This window comes from Ambystoma mexicanum, chromosome 6p (genome assembly GCF_040938575.1).
Source record: "Ambystoma mexicanum isolate Mex_15411 chromosome 6p, UKY_AmexF1_1, whole genome shotgun sequence".
Taxonomy (NCBI): Eukaryota; Metazoa; Chordata; class Amphibia; order Caudata; family Ambystomatidae; genus Ambystoma; species Ambystoma mexicanum.
This window is the reverse complement of record NC_090935.1, coordinates 1,203,983,896-1,204,003,745: the sequence shown is the minus strand read 5'-3', so window position 1 is coordinate 1,204,003,745 and position 19,850 is coordinate 1,203,983,896. Positions and strand designations below refer to the sequence as shown.

At 44.9% G+C, this 19,850-nt stretch overlaps 1 protein-coding gene across 4 annotated transcripts in view; it reads right to left on the bottom strand.

Moving 5' to 3' along the window:
• The window catches only part of AGTPBP1 (ATP/GTP binding carboxypeptidase 1), a 2,604,148-nt gene that overhangs the window by 1,116,671 nt on the left and 1,467,627 nt on the right, over positions 1-19,850 (bottom strand). For all 4 annotated transcript variants that reach the window (XM_069625853.1, XM_069625856.1, XM_069625854.1 and 1 more), the window contains one exon: positions 1,618-1,734. In XM_069625853.1, coding sequence (XP_069481954.1) covers positions 1,618-1,734 — 117 coding nt within the window. The remainder of the gene's footprint in view (positions 1-1,617; positions 1,735-19,850) is intronic.

Genomic DNA, 19,850 nt, shown 5'->3' with positions numbered 1-19,850 from the left:
CACTTCCTGTGATGTCATTGAGTGTGAGGTCACTTCTGGTAAGCCAGGAATTTTTGTGAAATGACATCCTTGTCCCTCCTTCTAGTACTCTCCATTCTAGTTCTCCAACTGCTCCTTCTCTCTCCTTCATGGTCTCTACTTCTCTTCTTCCCCCTCCAACCCATCCCCAGTTCTTCTCCATCTCCCGTCCGCCTCTGACCTCACTCCAGTTCTTTCTCTCTCCTCATTCAGCCTCTTGTCAGCTACTCTCTTTCCTCCTTCTACACTCTCTCCAGCTGTTTTCTCTCTCATCTTCCTCCTCCAATCTCCTTCCAGAACCCACCTCTCTCTCCAAAAGCAGCTCTTGGGAACACTGTCCTCTACGCCTACACAGGTAGTAGCAATCTGGTTCTTTCTCTTCATATGGTGGATAATAGGTGATGTGTGCAATAAAGGAGCTGATTCGCTAGCCTGTTCCTTCCTTCACTTCCCTGGTCCCGATTGGCCAATGTTCATCGCCTCCTCTTGTGGTAAACTCTCCCTCTCCTCAATTCAAGGACAGTATAATTGGGTAATGTTTGTGCCCGGCCCCTGTGCCAGATCACCATGCTTAAGTCAGATAGGCGTGTGCGGGGGGTTCACAGCGTTATCCCAAGTCAGTTATCAACATGTTTGGTTTGTCATGAATTGGCTCTCCTCATTGTCCCTCCATGGGTATCTGACATTGGCAGTGTGCAACTGAACCCCATGTTTGAGCACCTGACTCTGCTCTCTGTTCTGGCGGGCACATGTTTTGTTATAATACACAGTCCATGATCTATGAAGGGATTTGTACATCTGATTAGTGTGTGTAGGGCTGTGTCCCCCGCTCTCAACGCAGACTCAGTTAAGATTATGAGGTGTGTGTTTCTTCAGATCATCAGCTACGTATGTGCGTATGATTTTTAATCGGAGTATGGGATCTATTGTGGATATTTATAGGAGGAACAGATGTTTTGATCTCTCTTGCCAGCAATGGGAGAATCAGGAAAGAACTGGGTGAGCTCTGTGGGATACCGCATTTGTGACCTTACAGGATCACATAATAGAGCAGGGGGCTCTATCTGGCCACTACAGCATACCAGTGTCCACTTGCAGGAATCTGCAAAGTGACAGTGTCACACTATACACAGACTACACTTTTTTAAATTACTGTTCAGTGAATCAAGCCACACAAAAATTCATTCCTGCTAATAAGTCAATGTGTATTTTCTTGGGAAAACCACCCTTTGCATTCTTTTGGGTGGGTTGTCGGCAGTTATTTTTTGATGCCGACATTCATATTTCTGGGTGAACATTATTAGTTTTCTCCTACAAGGGAATCAAAAAGGAAATTGAGTCTCTTATGAATGATAACACATGTGAGTAACAAAACATTGTTCATGGCTTTGCATTGGATTCTAGATTACAAAGCAAAACTACTGAAAGCGTTTACATTATCAAAGACAACTGCAAAAATAAGCTAACGGAAATCAGGAAAACACAGGTTGTTGAATGCATATATCCTTTCCAATCACACAAAATATTATGGACAGTCTTCCTAACCACAATCAAAACAATTATACATTGCAATCATGCAGTATGCTTGCAGTTCTGTACCTGAAAGTCCTCTGTAAGCTCTGGAAAAAAGCGTTCATACATTTTTAGTTCATCTAGTGGTCGTCCTAGCTCTTGTTTCGGCTTCAATTTATTAATATCTGTTTCCACATCATCATTCTGTAAGGAATAGAAGAATGTAATGCTGCTTGGATGAAAAACAAGTAACAACCCAATTCATGCTCAGTATACATTACCTTGAGAAGATTTTCTAAGTTAAAGCCAACAAAATCTATTCAGTGCCCAATTAAGTATGTCATTTTTCAAGCAGTATTTAAGGTCTTGTGACTGCAATTACAGCATTGGCGTCCATTAAAATGATGTTGGCTGCAATAATAAATAACAACTAGTGAAGCAACTGGTACAGATTTAGGAGGTTCTAGGCATATGCTACAATGCCTTGCGACATGCTTCCTGTTTAAACTAAAAATAAATGAAGAAGATACCCATTTAATGATCTCAATGTATCTTGCAGATCCATTTGTCCCCGTCAACATTATTTTCAATTTGAAAGACTCGTCAGCAACAGCTAAAGATCCTAAACACTATTTAGGACCATGGGTCATCAGAATTCAGAGCTAACTGAAGTAACCATTTTCCGTGGTGACCTATCACTCCAGGAGTAGAGAGCTCCCAATCGATTAATTAAAAACATTAATTTAATGCACCTGAACTTCAGAAGGGTTCTGGGAAGTTCATCAAACATGCTTCAAATATACTCTAACAGAGTGACAAAATAATTAAGAAAGCAGGAGTAAAAAAATGGAGTGACAAATATACATGAAAATGTTATTGGTAAGAAACAACATATTTAAATGAGTAAATCCACTCCTGGATACTGTTTTCAACAAGAAAAGTAGAAAATAGGAATAAAAAGATTACAGCCAAATACGTTCCCGATGAAAGTGATCTATCCTTAGCTTGCAGCCTACTAATTGCTGAGAGTAGTATTAGATAAATGTATGCAGCAATGTATATGGGTACCTGTGACGCCAGGGCACAGATACACATAGAAAGCAAAGGAGAAAGGACGAAAAAATATAAGCTCACAGAGTGGAACCAGAAATAGAGATGATACTGTAAATGGTGTGAGGGTGGAAAATTAAGACATTGTGAGAGGGTGAAATGTGTCAAGACCAGTTAGAAGGGAATAGAGGTGCAGACACCATTGTGTAAAAAAAAGAGGAAAACTATGTACCCCTCCAAGCAACAAGACTTGGTGCTTAAAATGCCACACAAAATAGGCTGCATGATTTCACCTGGTATTCCTTTAAAAGCAACGCCAAACCAAACAAATCCGCTTCCTTATGGACCTTTGTATTTAAGATGGATTTACTAAGAACCTACTGTGACGAATCTTGACTACTCATCCCTTCTCCCCAGGGAGGGAGCCACCCCCTTTGAGGCTAGGGAGGTGAGCCCGCTCAGCGAGACCCTCTCTGCAGATCTGGGAAAGTGGGACCTCACTGGGAGTGACTCCCCTCTTGACAACAAGGACTCCAATTCAGATGAGGAACTCCAAGTATAAAACATGTTATCTGCCTACATGGGAATTGGAAAAATTGTTATTTCTATTTTTAACTCTCCCAATGGTGACATTTCTCAAATCTCTCTGGCTTCAGGTAATACTGAATCTCGGATGAACTCCACAGTCAAAGAACAGCGACACACCCCTTTTTGTTTGTGATGATGTACATAAAAGAACAAGGGCGCTTGAAAGGAGAGGGAGAGAATCCTATGCAGAGGCGAGCCTCTGACGGCTGGAGGGGTGGAGCGAAGCTAGAACACGGAGCTGGTGGTAGCATGGAGAGTAAACAAATCACTAACTAGATGCCGAAAGACTGGCATCCCGACCGGCAAAGAAGCCAAGGTCGAGATTGAGGCAGAGATGGTAAAGCAACCATCTTGCTTGGCGGCACGACCACACAGAGGTCGTGCTGGGCGTGGGGCCAGTTGACAGATGCCGAGACCTGACCGCAGTGAAGAGACTCGGATCACTGATCTGTACATGAAAAGGGCTTTAGCTGCAAACCGAGCAGCGGAAGGGAATTCAACTCTTCCAAAGAGGTAATGCCAGTGAGAGGGGCGAACATTGATATTCAAGGCTAGGAAGGCCACAAGGCTAACGGGAGCCAAATAAACCAGAGCAAGCAGATGCCTATCAGAGGGCCAGAGGTCTTTGGAGAGCCCTGAGGAACATTAATATTCGAAGCAGGGAAAACTCAGGCAGGCAAACGCCCAAACGAGGCCCAGATAAAATAAGTCTGACCGAGGGCCAGAGGAGTTTGGGGAGCTCAGGAACAGGAAACTTAACTAGCAGAACTGGATAGAAAGAGAACCTGGAGGGTTCCAGTCCATAAGCAGAAAACAAGAACATTGTCAAGCATCAAGTTCCAAATGGTGTTATTGTGTTAAGAAAACATTTTCTTCCTGGAAAGAGAGAACCGTATGGAATTAGGATTTGGCATACAGAACCGCGAGAGAGGTGGAAGACTGTACTTCAATACATTCACAAACTTTTAAAAACACACTGAGAAAAAGGATCCAAGTACAGAGGCTAATGCTTCGGCCTTTCTTTTGTTATTTTTCCAGAGTGAGAGGGCTAGGTAGAGAACAGGATTTTGACTATTTCTTTTGGACTTTGACGAGAACCCTTATTTTTAGTTGGTTAGGCAGGGACATTTCCTCATAGTGTTAGGGCTAGAAAGGTGGTTTCCTTACTATTTAAATAAATACCCTTAAACATGTCACTGCTTAGTTCGACTCCTCCTTCTCTTCTAGTTCGCCACATATTGTGTCAGATGTGGGATGTAGGCCAGCTGCTATAAACTGGGGACTCCTGCTATTCACGGCAGTGACCGAGAAGGCCAAAGCCCCTACTCTGCCAACTCCCCAGTCCATCGGATTTGATGTATATAGTACGAAGCAAAACCTGATCGCGCCAGACGAAAGGTTCTCAATACTGATAGGTCTAAGTCATTCCCCTCCCCCAGGAACCTACATCAGACTAGCGACTAAGTCTGGCCTTGAATGGCGACATGCATTAGAAGTGGCAGCATGCATGATAGACCCAGACTATGAAGGTGATCCTCCATAAACATGGGATTCTGTAAAAAGCCCTCAGCCCAGTACCCCAAGAGGTAGAACAGAAAGAAAGGCACGGAAATTAGGAGAAGCCAACCTCATTAGAGAGGGAACAGGTAGAGGAGAGGTACAGGACATCACCCCAATGCCTGATCTTGCCTTTGCCCAAAGGAACAACTCTGCACTAGTATAGGTCTTTGGAACCTCGGAGCAACAAGGGCATAGTCAAGCCGCTCCCTTCTGATTCATAAAGAAATGGTTACTCTATCCAGGGGATGTTGGGAAAGATGGTCTTAACCAAACACAGTTGGTAATCGCCCAGAGCCATCAGAGGATAGTGTTGGACCTGGTCCATTCCCACCTAACGGCCACCCATCAGGGAATAGGGAAAACCCAAAGCCTGGTTATTCCCCATTTCTACTGGACTGGAGTGTCAGCAGATGTGAAGAACTACCTCTCTCTACCTGCGAGATTTGTCAAAAGACTGCAGTCACTCCATTTCCTCAGGCCCCGTAACAACTCCTTCCCCATCACTGAAGTACCTTTTCCCCACATGGCGATGGACATAGAGGGCCCGCTAGAAACATCTAAATTGGGAAATAAATTCAAACTTGTGATTGGTGACTATGCTACTCGGTAACCTGAAACATTTCCCCTCATGAATAATGTGAGTCAACAAATCCTGAAACATCTACTTCCATTTTTTTCATGACTCGGCTTCCCAAAAGAAATCCTCACGGATCAAGGTACTACTTTTATATCTAAAATTACGCAGGACGTAAATGAAATATTGCACATTAAAACCCTCCGTACCTCTGTGTGTCACCCACAGACAGATGGCCTTGCGGAATGGTCTAATCAAACTTTAAAAAAAAATACTCCACAAGCTGGTAGAGGCCGATGGTAGAAATTGGGATGTCATTGGGGCATGGCCAGCAGAGCCGTCAATGCAGATTTTCTGCTAATGGTCTCTGCATACAGCCCATGTTAAAAGCAATTTCCTCTCGCTTTCGCCCGTTCAGCCAAAACAATGCTGGGGAAGGTCTGAGGGACAGCTACTGTGACACAGACATCGGGATCTCAACGGTAGGAGGAGGAGTGCTGGAGCGGTGAAGGGGCCCGGGCCGCAGTGGAAAATATCCAAAATGGCACTGTTGTGACTCTTATAGCCGCGGCATCCCGCAACTGCTAACAGCCTCATTGGACAACACTGGAGGGCCACTCCACATGAGGCACAGCTCAGATCCCGGTGAGCAGAGAGCCTGCTCCCCTCTTTTCCTGCATCCTGCTCCTCCTACCGGGGACACTGAGGTTCAGCGGATTCCGCAGAGGTTGAGCTCTCAGTCTAGGAGTTTGGATTGCCTAAACCGAACATTGGCTCCCCTTTAGCCACCTGACAAGCAGCAATAACATTGTACGCACACAGCAATAGCCACGGAGTGGGGGAAACCTGATTGCATTGAATATTGGATTGCTGGAATGGGAGTTTTATGCGCTGAAGTCTCTGGAATGAGGTAAGGACCTCTCCCTCCCCCACACCATTAAAAGCAGATTCTCCTTCCTGCATGCTGGGGAGGTCCTCTGCGGACTTAAGAAAAGCATATTCTCCTATTGGGGCATTCTTGCTGGGGATCCGAATTCAGCCTCCACCATTGCGGCGTTGGATTATGCAAGCATTTGGACCCGAGAACTCTCCAAGGCAACAAGTTGCTGGTTGGAATTTAGGATGAGCAGCACATATCAATCGGATTCGACATCTACCAGGTGGGGGAGCCTCTGTATTAGGAGTTAATATATCTAAGCACTCAAAATCCCAAAAGAACACAGACATTTCCACTATGCTAGTGTCATCAGACAAAGGTAAGAAAGCAGACCTGGTGAAATCTCCATCTCAGTCCCATGAGCGTGTTACTGATCAGCTGGCCACTAAAGAAAATATTCAAGCCTTCATGCTGGACATCAAATCCAAGTTACGGAATTGTATGTCCAAGATATCCACCAAACTGGAGAGATTAGATCAGAGAGTCGTGGAGGTGGAGCAAAGAGTGGGAGAAACAGAGGACCACGTCCTGGAACATTCGACCACACTGACGGACAAGCAGTAAAAGATCTGAATTTTAGAAAGGGGTGATATGTTATAACAGAAACAGGAAGACATGGAGAACCGGGCCCGAAGGAACAACTTGCGCATTTGAGGAGTGCCGTCATCGGTCCCAGACCAAGCTTTGGGTGAATGTGTAGGTGATTTTTTTTTCCACACTCTCTTGCCACATCTCGTCAAATCGATGCACCTACTTGACCGCACCCATAGATTGCGCTCTCGCAGGTGTTCAACTCCAGATTCCTTTCCCGATGTTAACGCTCAGATCCATTTCTATACTACCAAAAAAGACATTTTGGCAGTGGGACGTACCTGAGATTAACTAATGTTCTAGGGCTCTCCTCTACAGCTCTTTAAAGACCTAGCAACTGTCACAATCCAAAAACGGAAAGCTCTGCCGCCACTGACTTAATTTTTGTGGAATCAGAACATTAAATATCAATGGTTATTTCCGACTGCTTTACACATTATGTTTAAAGGAACTCTCTGCACCATTTCGTGCTTGGAAGATGTAGAAGGGATTTTTGTACTCCTCTTCACCTAACAGAGGAGGGCTCCTTGCTTGAGGCCACGGAAGAATGTGAGAGCAATAAAATGCAGCGGTCCACCTGGTCGAGGGTCCATAAAGGTCGTAATGCGGGAAAACTCCTGCTACAGACTTGAATCATGGCTTTCATTCACAGGACGTTTCCCACCATGAAAGGTAAATTAGTACCAAACATCGAAGAAGCGTCACACAATTATGAATTAGCAATGGGCAACATGCGGCCCAGGCCAGACCTCAAGTAACAGGTTAAATGAGGATCGTTGGGCGATTCACCATTTATTTGAGTTCCTTTTTTGAGGTTCGATTTTTGTTTCAGTTGGTTTGTTCGGTTCAAACCCGGATTGGAACGTGGTCTCGGATAATTTTTAATTCAGGATGGCGACTGAATGCCATTTAACGTCCACCCCCTCGCCCGCCTTGGAAGAAGATATCACAAGAGACTCTCCATTATCTCATCAGAACTTGGACTTTGTGTCACTCAATGTGAAAAGCTTGAACTCTCCAGTGAAATGAAAGTCTGCCTTGCATCGGCTGAAAGACTTGGAAGGGTCAGTAATCTTTTTACAAGAGACTCATCTTCCTCTGGACTATACTCGTTTACAGAGAAGAGACTTCCCTAAACAATTTTTGACCTCTAGCGGCACTAAAGCGGGGGTTGGAGGAACGGCGATTCTGCTGGCGAAAGACACCCAAATGAGACCTGGTAGGCCGATATATTGGTGTAAAAGGTATGTTTTGGGGGCAGTTGTACTATCTAGCTGCGATTTATTCTACCAACGAAGGACAGGTCCAATTTTTTTCAAAGAGCTAGAGGCAATGTTTCGGGCAGATAGCTCAGGGGCAACGCGCTCGCCTTGGAAGTAAGACAACGCGGAGCACACAACAGGTTCGATCCCCGGGTCCGCGCTTAGAAACCTATGGGTTTTAAATACTTTATAAATAATCTATCATATCATATATCATATCATAAGAGTCCTCCCCTTTTTGGAGGGCCAGATCGTTATTGGGGGAGACTTTAACGGCGTCCCAGGCTTCATCAAAGATAGAACACATGACCCCTCAACTAAAGATTTCAAGATTGCTTTGAGTATTTTCAATTTTTTCAAATCTCTGGGGGTGATGGACTCTTGGAAAGTGCTGCATCCGGAAGAGCAAGACTTTACCTTCTTCTCTCATGACCACCGATCTTCGTCATGCATAGGCCTAATCTTAGTACCCCCCAACTTATGCCATTCGGGGTCTCTATTGCTCCCAGGATTCTCTCTGATCACACCCCGGTCCTCCTGCGGGTCAGAATTTGCCCCCCACCCCAGACACCTCAATGGCAATCGTATGACCCAATTTTAAATGATCTGGCCCTGAGGGATGGGGTAGCGAAAGCAAAAGAGGGTTACTTCACGGAAAACCCTACTGAACGTCCCGGCTACAACATGGGATGCTATGAAGGCAGTATTTAGGGGAGTTTTAATAGCCCACACAGCAGGATATCGTAAGTGGAAAAAGCAGACCTGAATACAATTAGAACAAGACATTTCTGAGATTGAGGGTAAATATAAGAAAGGCTGGTCCCCTAAACTTAACCTAGCCCTGTGTATTGCCCGAAACAAACTAGGGGCGCTTTATGCTGAGGAGACGGCCCAGTCCTTGTTAATGATGAAACAATGTTATAATGCCAAAAATAACAAAGCTAACCAATTCTTGGCAAGGAAATTATCCCAATCTAAAAAACGCAACTCTATTATAGGCCTTACGGATCAGCAAGAGGCAATACAATATGGGGAACAAGCTAAACTACGGCTAGCTAAGGCTCATCTTTTGGAAACAATGTCAGCATTGGCCCGGTCATATCAGGTCCAAAAAAGATATATTGAAAGAGCCGCTTTGCCACACCTTCCCCGGGAAGACATAGATGTTTTAGAAGCCCTGGTTCAACTGGAAGAAGTGGATGCAAGCATTAAGTCCTTGAAGCCGAGAGCCCCAGGTCCCGATGGGTTTTCAACTGCATTTTATAAACTCTTTAAAGGCCAGCAGTTGTCCCTTTTGACAGCCCTCTAACTCCTTTAGAGAAACAGGCACCATAACTCCATCTATGCAAACCTCCACCACTATTTTGCATTGAAGCCCTTGAAAGATCTTATGGACTGTGCCTTAAATAGGCCGTTTTCACTGCCAAACATTGACGCAAATATCTATTCGAAAATATTGGGTAATCGTTTGGCTCCTCTTCTTCCAGCTTTGATCGATTCGGATCAAACAGGGTTCGTTCTGGGGAGGAAAAGTGGGGATAACATTAGGCGAGCGCTGAACTTGATAGAGACAACTACTATGAACAAAGGAAAATTGGCCCTTCTGGCATTAGGCACCACTAAGGCATTTGATAAGGTGGATTGGACCTTTATGCATTCAACCTTGGAATCTTTTTATTTTGGGCCCTATTTCCGAAAAACGATTTCAGCCAACTACATCTCCCTGAATACATTACTCTGGTAAACCGGGATCAAACGCCCCCGATTCCTCTCATGTGTGGGACGCAACAAGGATGCCCCCTTATTTGTTCTCATTACAGAGCCTTTGGCTCAACGCATACACAGTAATTCAGCGATTCAAGGGGTCATGATTCGAGGCTCTCAACATATGGGTGCTCTCTATGCGGATGATGTGTTACTTTCAATAACTAATATTCAGCCCTCTCTTCAAGCGATGCTTCGGGAGCTTCGGTCATTTGGCCAAGCAGCAGGGTTAACAATACATTATTGGAAATTGGTGGCATTGGGGGTGGGTCTATCCCTACAGGATATTAGCTCTTTTCAATCTCTGTCCAATCCGGTGGAATACCAAATCCATTGAAAATCTGGGGGTTTGGATGACTGCCTCACCAAAGATGTATTTACGACTAATTCCCCGCATGTAACGCTTACCTCTGGGACCCTGCAGGAGTGCCTGGTCCGGACTGTCGACGGCCTTCTGCTCTTGTCGTAGTCAAAAAAACTCTCTCCGCCCTGCTCACTGCAGGTTTAAAAACCCAGTGGTCAGGGAGGCGGGAGTGGCCTGGATAAGAGTGTTTCAGAATGGCTTTGTGTGGCCAAGTCTCTGGAATCTCATAGCGTTAGTCTCTGAATGTGAAGCATGCACTTCAGCCCGCAACTCACCAAGCAGGATGGCCAACTGGTCTACTTCTGACGCCATGACACTCGGGCAAGGCAATGTGGGCTTAGCGTCTGTAACGCTTACCTCTGGGGCCCTGCAGGAGTGCCTGGTCCGGACTGTCAGCGGTTCTGTTCCGGTCTGTCGACAGCCTTCTGCACTCTCTCTGCCCTGCTCACTGCAGGTTTAAACACCCAGTGGTCAGGGAGTCGGGAGTGCCCTGGATAATAGTGTTTTGGATTGCCTTTGTGTGGCCAAGTCTCTGGAATACTTCCAGGCGTATCTTGAGGTTATGGTCTCCAGTTAATTCACTGGTTTTATGGCGGTTGAGCGGTCTTCCCAGTTCCTTCACTGGTGTAATTGTGGCCCAGGCCTGCTGTGACGCACCAGCCCACGTTGGGGTTGCCTTGATGGGTAGACAAATAGTCTTATTGCAGTTTGCTCTGAGTTGTTAGTGCAAGCACAATCTTGCTATATATTAAAGTGTCTTTCCTTTTCCTCTTCACAGGGTCTGGCTGCACTGCAATATTAAAGTGTCTAACCCTTTCCTTTTGCTCTCCGCAGGCTCCGGAGAGGCTGCGGTGGAGTTTTGCAGTTGGAGGCTGGCAACCACGGACCCGCTACTCGGAGGATCGAGTACTGCTGTTATGTAGCGTGCTGGAGGTGGGAGGGGTATGGGCAGAGTCAGTATTTCCCTGCTTAGTTCGTTGCTTACCCCTCTCTGTGTTCTTGTGTGTTTCAGGAGCCGCAGTGTATCCGGAAGAAGAGGCGCGGCGAACAATGCTGTTCTATGATGTCGGCGGCGGACCCAGAGAGCCGAGGTGAGTTCCAGGTAAGCAGCTGATCCGGAAGACTTGACCCGTTGTGCAGTCTTGATCCGTAGTGAAGCGCTGAGTCTCAGGATTCCTGGAGCGTAGTGCAGAGCTTGAGTCTTTGGGATCTTGACACGTCGAGATATGCTGGTTCGGAGCAGGCGAGCGTCATGCTGAATCCTCAGCCGGAGAAAACGCTAAGCGCTGGGTGTGGCCCAGGGTGGGGTTTATATAGCCCTGGGCCCACCCAGCACCACTAGACCATCAGGGATGTTTGTACTATGGCCCTTTAGGGGCCATGTTGGATCCAGTTGTACCTCTGGCATACTGGGCCATCTTGAATGTGGCAGTATGCCAGAGGTACAGGCAGGAGCCTGTTCCTGCGCCAAGCGCCCAGTCTCAGATCAGATTTTCCCAATGCTACCCCCACAGGGGTCTTGGGACTTCTTGGGGTCATGACAGCACTCCCTCTCAAAGCACTCCTAAGGAGAGCCATACCTGGGCCTGGACGTTCCAGATGCTCACGATGGAACCGAGCTACGAGACGTGGTGCATGTATATGTTCAACTGGTTCGCAGGTCCGGTCCAGAACTCCGTACCCTTTCCAATCCACCAAATAGTAGAGTTTCTTCTGAACAATTTTAGAATCCAGGATGCTTCTGACTTCATATTCGGCTTCTCCCTGTACTATTATGGGAGGAGGGCGCCTCAGAGTGTCTCGTGTGCCAAGGTGTACAGGCTTGAGTAACGAAACATGAAATACTGGATGTATGCGAAGCACTGGTGGTAATTCTAGTTCCATGGCCACCGTATTGGTAATGCTCTTTATTGGGTATGGTCCAATATATCTGGGGTGAAACTTTTAGTCCTTTCAGCTGGATATGCTTAGTGGATAGTCATACTCTGTCGCCTATCTGGTACGGTGGTTCGAGAGTTCTCTTCCTATCCGCAAAGCGTTTAAAAAAAAAAATGTATTGATATAGTTGAATTTAATCAACTTTTCAATACAAAACTTTACAATTTTAAGAAGAAAACAACAGTGCAATATAATGCAGGACAATATATTACAATACAGTTTTATGTGACAAACAAAAAGACTTGAGGAGAGAGCAAAATTATTAAAACAAAACACATCATTAAAATGTTCAGAAGGTTAAATTCACCGCATGTAGAAAATTGACTATTCAATTTGAAGGGAAATATTTGTAGTACATAGTAAAAAGGACCATCTTCGTACCAGGTCTAGTATCCGAAGATGATTGCAGTGAACTGAGAAAAATTTCAGTCGTTCACAAATTAAAGCTGGACACAAAGATAGTATGTGTTCTAGGATTTCCATGACTTTTGGGTCTCGACAGAATCGACAAAAGGCTAGATCCGATTTGATGAGATTGCGTTGAGCAAGTAATTCACGAGTGTGCCACAGGTTGAGGCGCATCCTTAGGATTCCAGATCATATTTTTTTTACAAGGAAACTTGAGAAGATATGGTTCGATGGAACCTAGACATTTATGTTTAAATTTGTCAGGGATGGCTGTTTTGTATTGTAAACATTTGGCCCTAGTGCTTATCCAATCGTAGCGATAAATTAGATTCTTAACTTTGTCAGGGTTGTTAAGCAGCATCTCAAGGGTTACTTCGGCTTGGGCTAAAATAGTATATGCGGCTTGCAACCAGCATTTAATGAAGATATGGTTGGATTTAAATATCTAGTCTGAGAGAAATTTTAAGATTTGTTATTCTCACCCGTTGACAACACACATTTGCAGAGTAACACGCAAATCTTACAAGAGTATTGTGCATATAGGGAGGTTAAACCTAATTCATAGCGCTAATAGACCACTGGGATGCATTAGGGAAGCTGGAGAATCGCTTTCCAGAACTTGCCTTCCAAATTATCGAAGATTTTTGTCGACCAAGGTGGTTGGGATTCGAGGCCATATAGAATGCATGGAATAGCTTTTTGCTTCCAATACAGAACAGCTGGCTTAATGGTGTAGGCACCGTAACAGTGTGTAATAACCTTGGCCTCGGAGATAGTTGTGTTCAGTTTTTGCTTTACAACATCTAGATGACCAGAAGCTGAGGCATTACCATCAAATATCATTCGCAGATAGACATAATTTGTGACTGCTAGCAAAGGAATTTGGTTTATTGTCCATGATTTACGTCTCGAAAAATGATTTGGTCTATAAATGACAATTTGGGTTTTAGAGGTATTGATTCGCAATTCATTTTTTTCTATGTAACTATTAAATGAGTTAAGGTTTTGGAGCCCACTCAGAGTTTTTGAAAGTAGTACCAGATTATCGGTGTACATAAGGGTCTGGATTTGTGTATTATTAAGGTGAGTCTGATGGTATTGCCTCAAAGACCTAGCGTACGTCGTGCATGAAGTAGTTGAAAATAGCCGAAGCAAGTAAGCAACCTTGTTTGAGGCCACGGGCAGTTGGAATTGCCAAAGACAACAACCCTTCTAAAGTTAGTCTAATACGGATTGATGTATCACAATGTAGTGCTTGGATGATTTGCTGCAATGTATAAGGACACTTATCTCTTGTCAATTTAGGAAACAACAGAGGGCGAGAGATGGCGTCAAAGGCTGTGTGAAGATCTACAAAGGCAAAGTAAATTGCCTGCCTTGACGTCTGCGCTTGGGATTTAACCGCATTAAGACAGAACAGGTCGATGTTCGTGCCCATGCCTGCTAGGACGTCCGTCTGAAAAGGATCTCTTTTAAGGGTAGCTTTTTGTCCAGCTGTTGAAATTGCGGAGAATGAGTTTAGCAAAAAGCTTCCCAGGCGCATCTAGCAGTGCAATGGGCCTATAGTTACATGGGAGAGTCCGATCATCTTTTTATTAATTGACACTAATTTGGAGCTTTTCCACAAAGCATTTCTGGTTAGTTTTGGCTTCCAGGAGGGGTCGAGTGGCCTTTTTCAGAGTTTCCTTGATGTTGGCGTGCAGACTGCCGGCATGTCCAAAGGTGCTGGTGCATCTAAAAGTTTGTGGATTCCGTCCATGCAAAAAGAAGAAAGGTGAAACACCAGTGGAACTATGAATGGTGTTATTGTACGCGTACTCTGCTGCCCATAGGAGCTCCACCCAATTCAGGTCTGTCTGGGGAAGCATACACCAAAGGTATTGCTCGAGCAATTGATTTGTCCTTTCGGTCTGCCCATCCGTCTGTGGATGATGGCTGGTAGATAGACAGACCTCGATCTGAGTTTTGCCGCAGCAGGCTCTCCAGAACTTAGACACAAACTGGCTTCCTCGATCTGAAATTACCACCGAGGGAATTATGGAGCAGTATGCCAGAGGTACAGGCAGGAGCCTGTTCCTGCGCCAAGCGGCCAGTTTCAGACCAGCTTTTCCCAATGCTACCCACAGGGGTCTTGGGACTTCTTGGGGTCATGACACCGCCCCCCCCTCTAAGACACTGGAAATAGATTTGGAAAAATTGGGGAATAAGGAGATTTCTTTGATGGGCTGCATTACAGCAATCAAAATGAATGTACTCCCCCCGCCTTCTTTATATGGGCTTGTCACTGCCGGCGGAAATCCCGAAAAATGTATTAGACCGTCTCCAGCGTAATATCTTGGGATTTATTTGGCTAGGCAAAAGGTCTAGGATCCCTAGGAAGCTGATGATGTGAGGCACCCGTTTGGGTGTGTTGGGGTTCCTAAATCTACATAAATATTTGGAAGCCACTCAAATGTCACACCTCCTGCTGTGGATGTCCCTTTCCCCTCTACAGAAATGGGCTGAGATTGAACAGTCCAAACTCCTGCTTTCCCTTCGTTTCCTGCCCTTTGTCTCCCATACGCTACGAAAATTCTGGCAGAATTTGCTCTCCTCTTCAAAAGTTACCTTGAAGTCATGGGATGGGGCTCAGAAATGTAAAATGATTCCTAGAGGTATAGGCCCTGTCTCCCCGATTTTTCACAACCCTGCCTTCTCCCCGGGTTTGCATCCAGAAGCATTTAGAAATTGGAGACTGGAAGCTATTTGAGGGGGATCATCCATGCTCGTTTGAAGACTGTAAAATGACATTTCAACTCAGAGCTGGACAGATTTTCATATGCTGAGCTTCAGCATTGAATCACACACCCAGAGACAAGACGGAATGCAAGGCAAGCCTCGAGTCCAATAGAATTAACTGCTTTGGAGGGACCTGGGCCTGGAGAGGTCTCTAAATTCTATAAACTCCTGAGAGACAATATGCTAGCTAAGCACCCATCTTACATGAGCCGCTGGGAGACAGACCTAGGCCACCCAATGGAGGATTAGACATTTGGACTAGAAACCACTCTTCCTCCAGATGTGTGACCAACAACGAAAGTGCCTTAAAACTCCTATTTCATTGTTATTACTCTAATATTCAACTGCACCACTTCCAGTCCTCAATCCCTCCCACTTGCTGGCGCAAATGCGGGGCTCACGGTTCATACTTTCATATGTGGTGGGACTGTCCACTTATTCACGCCTTCCGGGAAACCATTGTCACTGCTATTGAATCCATCACTGGCACCAAGCTTCCGATGTGTCCTGAAACTTTACTGTTGGGGGCCCCAAGTAAAGAGGTATATCCAAAATCTGGGGAGCGGGCAAAACGAATTACTCAATTATTGCAAACTTCACCTATTAAGATTGCTCGCCGCTGGAAATCCCCAGAGGGTCCAGTTCTCTCTTTGTGGTGGATTAAAGCGTGGGACGTGCTGGTGGCGGAAAAGGTTAGAGCTGCAAAGGAAGGCAAACTTTACCAATTTATGAACATGTGGGCTCCCTTGTTGGATTATGATCAGAGCTACTCGGCTTTAACATTTAAACCCAGTCTGGCTAGACTTTATCTGCAGACTGGGGTCTCCTAATAGGATCTTTCTTGAGAGGGAGATTTATTTGGGTTATAAGGGAGGAGGGGGGGGGGGTTTCTGCATGCTGAACTATGCAAGTGATATTAGATATGCATTTGTAGTTGTATTTTGTTTATTTGTAAAGCGCACCTAGCCCTTTGGCATCTTGGCACATATCTTAGGTTCACAAGGTTACATATTTACAAGAAATTGCTTAGGTGCATTGTACATTCATTACATATTACAGACATAGCACATGTAGAATATACATTGATTGCAGGTTAAACATGATTTAAAATAGACGGTTGAACAAAGGCAATTAGGCAATAAGCAATTTTGCATTGAGCCTATGTCATAGTCACAAAGGTTTCAGTCTGTTCTGGGCAAGTGCATCTGGGGTGGGTGAGCTAATGTTCTTTCTCAAGTAGCCAGATTTTGACTTTACTTCTAAAGGAGTGGTAGGAGGGTTCAGATCTGAGTGAGGTCGCTAGTGTGTTCCACAGTTTAGCGGTGAGCACAGGGAAGCTGCTGCTCCCCGCCGTCTGAAGTCTTAACCTCAGGATTTTTAGGCAATGAGTTTGTGCAGTTCTAGTGGGTCGATCAGAGGTGTTGCATGAGAAAAGATTGCACAAGTAGCTAGGAGTGCGATTTATGAGGCATTTGCGCGTGAGGGACAATGATTTAAAGGCGATTCTTTGGTTAACAGATAGCCAGTTGAGATTATGTCTAGTTTTCTGAAATATGTTGGGTTCTGGGGATATTCATGGCGGCCCTGATGGCGTTATTTTGCAATACTTGTAGCTTGTTAGTATTACATTGACTAGTTCATAAGTAGAGCGCATTGCAGTAGTCAAGTTGCGACAGGACTAGCGCTGTAGCTATGGTGGTGCAATTGTTAGTGGTTAGAAATGGTCTGAATGCAGTGATAAGTTTGCACGTGTACGCAATAGAGGACGAAATTGCATTGGTTTGTCTGGCTAAGGTTAGAGTGGAATCTAAGTGGATGCCGAGAGTTTTTACGTCTTTCGAAACCTTAAGGGGTTGCCGTCTATGATGGAGTCAAAGCGGGCATCTAGCTTCTTGAGACGGTGTTGAGACCTGAGGAGGAGTAGCTGTGTTTTATAGTCGTTAAGACAGAGCCCACGTGCGCCATCCAAGCCTGAATGATGAGGTAAATGTCGTTGGGTGCTTTGTAGTCAATTGTGTGGTCGCCAGTGATGGGGATGAGTATTTGGGTGTCATCTGCCTTATTAGTGTAAGTGACACCCAAATGGTCAAGGTCATTGAATAATGGCTTTGTAAACACATTATAGAGGGTTTGGGCCACGCATGAGCCTTGGGGGACCCCGCATGCAACTTGATCCAGTTCGGCAAAGGCTGATGACGAGAAGACCCTCATTAATCTGTTATCCAAAAATTATTGGACCCAGGTGGTAGCTTTGTCTGAAAAGTGTGCTGCTGATGTAAGGTCGTTACATAGGACTTGATGAATGACCAAGTTGAATTCTTCGATTTGAGTTTAAATCATTCAGAGCGGTCTCCATCCCGTGGTCTAAAGCCCGATTGCCTGAGGCTGAGGAGGTTGTTAGTTTGTAGGTGCTCCTGGATTTGCAGATAAGTTTCTCTTAATCCTGGATAGAGCAGCCTATCTGAATCTGCTTTACTTACTGTAATTTTTTTTTGTTCCATCTGTTTGTTCCATCCGATTAATAAAAAATAGTTTTAAAAAAAAAGAAATTGGGATGTCATGATTCCTTGAGCCTTCTTTGCATTTAGGAAAACACCTCAGGCATCTCTAGGGTACTCCCCGCTTTGAGTGATATACGGGCAAGAACCTCAAAACATACTGGGTATTCTAAAAGAGACCTGGGAAGAGGTCATCCTACCTATTCCCCAGACAGCCCAAAAGCTATAAAACCCATATGGCTGCAGTCAGGGAAATCGTAAAACATCAGCGGGAGGAGTGTAAAAAGACCAGAGGAACAGAGGAGATAAGTGGGAGACAGGAGAGAGTAAGTAGAGAGAGCAGGCACGAGGGAGCGGGAGAGAGAGAGAGAGGGAGAAAAGGGGGGGGGGGAAGTCAGATAGAAGTGAGTGACAGGAGAGATAGGAGAGAGAGAACTAGGACAACCAGAGGTGGGGAAGGAGAAGAGAATAGGAGGAGAACAGGGGAGACATAGGAAGGGCAATAGTAGGGGCAGGAGAGAGAGGGATGAGAAAAGTGTGTGTGTGTGTGGGCGAGGGGCAGGCACCCTCTTGAAAATCAACGATCACATTGTAGGATATCCAGAGATCAGGGAACCCTTAGAAAGTCCCAGTACATATGGCTACGTCATTTAGGCCCTAACCAATAGAATAGGCCATCTTAGACATTGGGGTTAAAGATCAATAGTTTAATTACACCAATGGGGAAAAGGGAGGCCTTGACTACGGTGGAGGCAGCCCACAGGTTGTTGAGGGACTAGTTAGGGACCTCCCCTAGTAGAATCACTATGCAGTCTGATAAATCAACAATAAAACCCTTGAACTGTTTTATTTAGTTGGTGAAATTATTCAAGCCATCCCTGAGAGCCAACAGAATTTTGCCAGAAGTGGAGAATAAGGATTTGATCCCCAAGATCAAGGGAGTCATTGCGTTTTGAAGAGCTGGGGGCAGCAGAGCAAATATACTCTCATCACCGGATAAATTCTGCACCCATAATCTGATATAGAGAAGAACAGCTTAATCGATACTAGTTATCTTGCTAGAAGAGGAAAAATGAAGATCTTTGGCCGGTCTTTCAGATGGACAAAAAACAATATTAGTATAGCTTGTATTTATTTAAATAATTTAAAAAACTGATTGCCTACAGTATAAGAATGCATATGTTTCTCAAAACTATGACTGAAATGGGAAATGGGCTCATTGATTGGAGTTAAAATCTGGAGTCTGGAATTGCACCCAGTCTCAGACTGTTACTATTTACATTTTATCAGCAGGAAAATTCACCCCTTTGTCCTGTAATTAGCTAAGACATGCCCTTAACTTCACTGGTACGACCACCGTCAAAACTAAATGTGATCAGGGCATCATTACAATATGTTTTATAAAAAGTGCTGAGGGAAGCTCACAACAGATGGAAACAGACTAAACAGAATTGGCGAATTGCATGAGTCCTGGGGAATCCACACAGCAGTGCAAAGGGTAGAGCCAAAAGGGGAGTGGCAACTGTCTGTTTTGACGAGATAATAATACACGTTATATTCACAAGTATCCCATGAGCCTAAGCTGCTGTAAGCAGTTCTATGGTCAACAGCTACAAAAGTAATCGCCATAGTGACTCTTCCTTGTACTCCTAGCTATTAGGCCCGCTCTTCAGACCTCCGCTACAGAAGTGACTGGAACAAGCTTGCACAAGACAGAATGGCAATTTGGAAGCCACGGCACTCACATGGACCCTGAATCGTGCCACAAATGCCTGCCTCTCTTCTCTTCACTTCACTTGATTGACCTTTCCCTTATAACGCTCTAGTAAGGGAGGTATAGTCAAAGAGCTCAAAGAGCAGGGATAGCGGGTTGGTTACTAGGGAGAAAGGAGGATGTAAGAATAGGAATGGAAACATCTATTTGATGAGTAACATGCACAGTCGCCTAGGTCCAAGATCGCCCATTTTCCAATCTAAAGGAAAGATTAACATGCATCCAAACCCATAT